This window comes from Tupaia chinensis, unplaced genomic scaffold (genome assembly GCF_000334495.1).
Source record: "Tupaia chinensis unplaced genomic scaffold, TupChi_1.0 Scaffold144750_1, whole genome shotgun sequence".
Taxonomy (NCBI): domain Eukaryota; kingdom Metazoa; phylum Chordata; class Mammalia; order Scandentia; family Tupaiidae; genus Tupaia; species Tupaia belangeri.
The window spans coordinates 309,342-316,348 of record NW_006204610.1 but is presented as its reverse complement, the minus strand read 5'-3'; the positions used below and the strand labels follow the sequence as shown (position 1 = coordinate 316,348).

General features: G+C 50.7%; 1 protein-coding gene across 1 annotated transcript in view; it reads left to right on the top strand.

The window, feature by feature from the left end:
• Positions 1 to 2,255: 2,255 nt before the first annotated feature.
• Positions 2,256 to 7,007, top strand: part of DRGX (dorsal root ganglia homeobox) — a 26,272-nt gene continuing 21,520 nt past the window's right edge. The window contains exons 1-4 of the mRNA XM_006167419.2: positions 2,256 to 2,331; positions 3,478 to 3,549; positions 3,913 to 4,010; positions 4,787 to 4,888. Of these exons, the coding sequence (XP_006167481.1) occupies positions 2,256 to 2,331; positions 3,478 to 3,549; positions 3,913 to 4,010; positions 4,787 to 4,888 (348 nt within the window). The remainder of the gene's footprint in view (positions 2,332 to 3,477; positions 3,550 to 3,912; positions 4,011 to 4,786; positions 4,889 to 7,007) is intronic.

The window sequence follows — 7,007 nt, the reverse complement described above, 5'->3', positions numbered from 1 at the left end:
GGCGTTGGGCGAGGCCCGAACCGGCCTGAAAGGGCTAAACGGCAACGGCAGCAGGGCAGGCGGATAGTGGGGTCCCTGCCCCGCGGAGGCACAGCCGCCAGTCAGTGAGTAGGGCGTCCCGTCCCCGTCCCCACAGCCCGCTCCAGCCTCTGCCTTGTCTCCACCTGCCTCCCACCCCCCTCCCGCCCGGCTCCGGCTGCCCGCGGCTCTGCGTGCCCTGCCACGGGACAGCGGGTCCTCCCAGCACAGATGCTGGCGTCACGCCTCTAATCGGGCTTCCCCGCTCAAGGGGCCGCATCAATCTTTCTGGGCGTTTTGCAAACATCCCAGAAAGCCAAGTCGAGCTGTTGGCCGGCAGCTTCCTGGGCCCATGCAAGCCCCAGAAGGACCCATTGCTGGGCTGCTGCCCTCAGGCGTTGGCGGTGGTGCTCCAGGGGTCGCCCTGCAGTTCTGGGCAACTTGATGTCTGAGCCTGGCCATGGAGACAGGTGGCCCTGCCTACCAACCGCCTGAGTGCCTTGGCATGGCTCCTCCTCTGAGTCCCTGGGTTTCTGACCCTAAGTGCCAACTGCTCCTCAGGGCTATAGTTCAGAACTTTGAGAATCTCCAGGCCTTGGAAGAAACTTGCTCTCAGGGTTCTTGGTCTTTGCACCTGATTGTTAGCTGAGGATGGTCGTGACAGCTTGGACTTTTGGGTGCCTCCACCCAGGACCTGGGGCACCTCCGGGTGGGCTGTCCATGGGGTGGGAGTGATTATCCATCAGGCCGGGCACAGCCCCTTCCTCTGAGCAGTGTTCTCAGCCCTGGCCTGCCAGGGTATCTGTGGCCCCGAGCAATACCAGGACTATACTTCAGGGACCTTCTCCTTTGACTTGTGGTGGGAGAGTTTCGGAGGCCAAGAATGGAAGGAGCATAGGGCAGGGCAGATGGCAGTGAGACACTGCCACAGTGACCTGAGACAGCAGGGGATGCTTGCTTGGGGAGCAGCAGCTGAGTCTTGGCCGCCCCTCGGTAGAGGGAGTCCAGGAGGCGCATTTCGCTCCTCACGTAAAAGCTCTAAGAGTTGGGCAGGATTTTCTAAGGGAGGCTAATAAGGACCAGTTTTAAGCCCTGCTCACTTGATCAGCATTCCTATGAACAGGCTACACTCTGCCTGAATTTTACCTACTTTTACCTTCAAGGACTTACACACGGTGGCCTTTAAGGAAAGTCTGCAAGGTGCACCCCCTTACTCTGTACCCAGGACTGGAGGGAGGCCCTATGGATGTTTAGGGCACATCCTCTCTGTGCTTCTGAGCCTGGGGTCGGACTGCTTGCCTCCTGGCTGCCGGCCCTTCCGGTCAGAGCAGCAGGCAGAGGTTCGGCTTTCAGCAGGTGGTAAGCTTCCTGGGTGACCTGGGGGAAAGCCCTGGCTGGCTGCAGGCTGTCAGAGTGACCCAGAGCATTTGGCTCTGCCTGTTGTGGCCTCAGCGCTCTGAGAGCTCCTTGCCTCTGTCAGCCCAGCTAGGTGGGCTCACCTTTCCTCCCCTGGCCACCCCCACCCCCAAGCTGACCTGGTGACATGACCTGAAGAAGGAGGTGGCTCTTTCAAAACCTTCCACCCTTTGGCAGGTGTGTTTCTGTGCGAGTTTTGCAGAAAAGGGTCTTTTGGCTTCGTGTTGCCCAGGTAAAGGAAAAGCAGAGAACGGATCTTCGGAATATGACATGTAATATAGTTTATCAGCTTTTTAATTTTTATTTTTTAATTAACCTGGAGAGACATAAAGAAAAAAAGCAAAGCATAACTTACTATCTTACTTCTCAGGTAATTTTGCTGGCATTAATACAAAAATAGTACCTGTACCTGAAACATTTGAATAGAAAGAAACTTGAGCATTGAAAAGTGAGATCCTCTTTCTCCACTTTTAATTTTTTTTTAAAGGACCCTGCTCCTATTGGCTTCTTGGGATTTCTCTGAGACAAACGCTCTCCCCACTTGCCCGTATCTGTCATGCCTTACCCTCTCTGAGCCTGTCCCCCACATATCACTTTTGTGCTTTGCTTTTTTACTCCATAGCGTGCCTTGGGGAGCTTTGCCATCGGTGGGAGGATCTGGTTTCTTTTCAACAGCTGTGTAGTATTCCATTACTTGTCATGCAGGAAGTGTTCGCGATGGGCACTTCGGTTGTTTCCATTTTTTTCCCCCCAACTCTGGTGTTTCTTCTCTCTTTTGGCACATACTAAAACCATGTTCATAAGAGTAAGTACCGGTTTGCATGCTTACGTTTTTGATGGGCATTGCCAAATTACCTTCTAAGAAGACTGTGCCAATCGACACTCCTATAAATGGGGGTGAGTGCCCGTTTCACTGCACGCTTCTCCGTACGGGTGTCAGTAAGCACTTGTCCCCTCCCCAGATAGTGAAAACAGCGTGTTGCTGTTCTGTGGTGTTTTGTTTAATTATCTGTGAGTTTTGAAATTTCTTTTAACATTATCGAACACCCTGCTTATTTTTAAGTAATAAGCCTATTCTCTTCTGCTTGGTTGTTGATTTTTTAAAAAATTAATCTGATGAACTGTCAGACTTTTCAAGGGTTTTATTTTATGTGGGGTTGTAAGAAATGACTTGAGGGGGCGAGGTGTAAGTTAGAAGAGTGGGGAAGAGTGTGCTTGGAGAGCCTCCGAGATTGCATTCCTCTTCACCAGGCAAGGGCTTTGTTTCAAAAGGAGACAATTTAGTTTTTGCAAAGTAATGGAAAGAAACTTGTTTTGAGGTTATTCCTTTTAGGTTTCCAACAACTGAAGAGAAACATTTGTAACCAGGGTTTTGAGAAAAAGTATGATTAGGACAGAAGATGGAGGGAGAAGGTCTTAGCAGAGAGTGAATGTGGCCCTGGGGTAACAACAGCCAGGACCGAGGTTTTCCGAGGGACTTGTGGGGGCAGTGTGGCCTGAGAGCTCCCAGCCCGGGGCGTGCAGTGACGCCGAGAGCAGAACCCAGTGCAGGCAAGGCGCTGGCTGGTTAATGGGCACATGCTCATTTTCCTCCCTAAGAAGCCATCGTGGACTATCAAGTAAATGGTGCACATTTGGAAAATGGTCGAAATGCGCATTTGGGGCCAAACTCGGTTTTGGCTTTACAGCAAGCCTGAGCCTCGGAGGCTGCTGGGGTGGGCAGTGCCTTTCCTTCCAGGGGGGTGGGAGCATGGGTGCTCTCTGAGGCCGGGGTGGAGGCCAGGTGCCCTCTGAGTGTGGCCTTGCTCAGGTCTGCTTGGCATTTAGGACAGTGGCTGTTGGTGCAGATCTCGAGCTAATTGACATCTGTATAACAGACCCACTATGGTGCTGATGAGCTGTGACCAACAGTAATAAATATTCATTTATAAACTTCTCAGCTCCTCCTGTTCTGCACTTGGAGAAGAGTGCTGGGAAAGGCTCTTGGGTTTCCCCCTCCTTCAGCCTCCCCTGTCCCTAACCTTTAACCCTTGCTGTTTATAGAGGTGAGGGCAAGTGAACTAACAGGTGACCCAAAAGGAGACATAAAGCTTTCCATTAAACCATCCGAGGGAGGTGGGTGAGATAGGGACGCATTGGATAGAGGTCAGCCGGGAGTCCGAGGGCAGACCCAGGCTCCACTCCAGCCAGTGGCCCTTCCTGGCTGAGTCCCGACTTTCGTGAGTGCACTTGGCCACCTTGGGGATTAAGGGCACCACCCACCCTCTGCTGTAATAGGGCTCATCAGGCTTAAAGTCAGAGGCTTTGGGAGAGCAGGAGAGCGAGGGTGAGGCAGACCGTGGTAAGCAGGGGAGAGACGTCAGCACAGGTGGGGCTGCCTGTCCGGGTGAGTGGCGATGCCCTCAGAACGAAGCTCCAGGCTGTGGCGGGGGAGGGTGGGGCTCCTCTCCTTGGGCTGACACAGCTTGCTCCCAGTAGGCACTGCGCCCTTCGGCAACCACCCTTCAGGGGATTTTGACGATGGGTTTCTGCGTAGAAAACAGCGCCGGAATCGGACGACGTTCACGCTTCAGCAGGTAACCGCCCCTCCTGAGAACCACCTACTTGCGGCTCCCCTCAGCAGAGCTACGAGCCCCTCTGTTTTCAGAGTAAGGCCAACTGATGATATTCACCGGAGCTTTGTTATCGTGAACAACTTGCGTGCCAAGGATCCGTCTGGGGGAGGGCATGCGACTGCCCTGTGAGCCCAGACAGTAAGTGATGGCTCCCGTTGGCCTGTGGCTGGTCGTTTTGGGGGGCCTTTCCATGTCAGCAGCATCTTATGGCACTCACGGTAACCTTTGACGAAAGCAGGCCAGACATCCTTGTTCCCAATGGACAGGCGAGGAGACTGGAACCTGAGAAACTGACTGACCTGTACATAGTATTGTCACCCGGAAGTGGAGCTGTGACACTGTATTTCCAGGGGCCAGTCCTACTCCTGGGGCAAACTGGGGCAGGCAGGAAGGTGAGCCACACACCCCAGTGAGTTTCTGTGGGACCGACAGAACGAGGGCTTCCCCACGCCCTTTCCATGCTACGCCTGGTGGTGCAGGCCACGGGAGTGAGTGGCTCCAGCTGTTCGCAGGGCCGCCCTAAGATGTTTAGTTCCGGTGGCAATATTTACATGTACCTGCATAAAGGCAGTTGAAGGTCTCAGCCCATTGGGTCCTTCCGAAGGGCTCTCTCCCACGCCTTTCTCCGTTTGCTCTGGGAACTGCGTCCTAGCCGCTGCCACTCGGGGCAGATTTGCCTCTGCCTCCTCTCACTCAGCCTCAGCCTCTCACCAGCAAATATTTGGTCCTTTTTCCAGCTGGAAGCTCTTGAGGCAGTTTTTGCCCAAACACACTACCCAGATGTCTTCACCAGAGAAGAGCTAGCCATGAAAATAAACCTCACAGAAGCCAGAGTGCAGGTAAACCTTCTTTTTAATTATTTAACTCTCTAATATTAAAACTGGCAAACTTTTTTTTTTTTTTGACATCATGACTGCAGAGTGCACATTTGGCCAAAGAAAGCAAATGAAGACTATCTGTCATTTTCATGATGCACTTTAATAACATCAACATAATGTGGAATATTAGATTAGGTTGATTAATCGGTCATTCATAATTAACTAGTGATAATGTTCTACACTAATTTGTCCGCGTCTCTAAGGTACTAAATTACATCAATGCACATCCATTTCCTTGCTTTGGAAAAAAAAAAAAAGAGCTGAGATGCTATTCTCAAAGCAGCTCTGACCGCTCTGGGGTAAGGCTGGTCAATTGCAGAGAACCACATTTTCAGATGGGAAGCAGGGTAGGACCTGCTTTCCAGAAATTGCATCATGCCCAACTGTTCCCCTGCACGCGGGCTCTTTCAGTGGAGTGGATCTGAAGAACACGTGCAATTTGAGAATCTTTAGGTGGCAGGTAGCAAACGTGCTGCTTTAGAGAGGAACGTGGCCCCGGTGACCGCCTCGAAGCAGAACTTCGTTTTCGAAGCTACAGAGTGATTGTGTTGAGGCAAACAGACCCGCGGAGCCCAGCAGATGTGCCGGAGCGCGAGAGGGAAGACTCGCAGTGCCGCCTCTCCGGGCAAGCTATTCTTCCAGCACAATTATATATTCATTTTATTTATGGGGTTTCCTCCATGCTGTTTCTGTTCTTTTTTTATGTAGGGGCTTGGGGTTAAGACTATGCAAAGATCTAATTGTAGGAAATATAATAGTTTGCTTTCGGTTCCCCTGGGTCATGTTAGTATCTCTTAAAAACCAATGGCTGAAGAGAGATAATGGAATTCCGAGCAGTAAATTGGGGGTTGTAAACAAATTATTTCCCCTATAATCAGATTATGTGATCCTGATTATTAAATCTGAACATGAATCATTGGTCATATGCGGGCAAATTAAACTGATTATTATTTGGAAATGAAAATCTCCTTTGGCCAGGATACCGTCTATCCTTTCTTTTTTTAATGCCAGCTTGCCAATAGCTGCCTAAAGACTGAACTGCAAATTGAGATAAATGACACAATTATTGAGCATTCAGAAGTGGAGGATCATAACTTCTCCCTGAAAGGTGCAAGGGTAAGATAGGGGCAGTGACAATTAAAGCTGGGAATTGTTGTTCGGGCTGTTGTTGGCCATTATGCAGGCAGACAATGGCTGGGAAGCGTTCGCTTAGTGAGCCTCGTGTGGGGACGCGGGCTTCGGTGGCGGGAAGGGAGATGTGTTTACATTTATACCCTTTGCTCATTCAAATATGATTAATGTTCTATAAAGCAGGGTCTTAATCGAAGCTGATGTTGTCAAACAATAACTAAATAGGGAAATAAACGACTCCATCATGCTCTTTCCTCAGAAGCCGGCGAACTGTCAGTGCAAAGTCATTAAAATATGATAATGAAAAATAGCTCAATTAAATGTTGTTATAGCTGTGACCTTCATTCAATTAAGACACAAGAAAGTGTCTGCATTTTGCTTTGCATTTAACTGCCCTAAATTTAGAATATAGATAAAATCATTATTCAATGGTTGCTGATATGTGCAATTAAAAGCCAACTAGATTAAAAAAGAGAGAAAGAAACCCAGTTAAAGGAGAAGGGAAAGGGGGAGTTGGGTGGGCTGGCAGAGGGCTCAACCTCGAGGACTGGGCTCTGTCCCTGGCCAGTCTGCGGGCAGCTGGGGGAGGAGGAAGCAGTGCCGTGCGGAGCAGGAGGGAAATCGAGCCAAGCCTTTTTTTTCTGTAGCCAGAAATGACCTCCCAGGAGAGGAGGGAAGAGGTTTTGCTGAATGGAGCGAAGAGCAGCAGGATTTCACTGACCTCTGGCAACACCTTGAGCCCTGGCGGCCTAGTTTCTAGGTGGCTGTCCTTCTGCAAAGGCGGTTTTGATTTCCAGGGTCTGACAAGGTGCTTAGAATAAGGCAAACCCCCAGTCTCCTCCTAACCCAAGGACGATGGAGATGAGTCTACCAAGTGCTTGGTTGCCACGTGCCAGGTGTCACGCAGTGTTTTGCACGAGCCTCTAACAGTGCCGGGGGGGGGGGATGG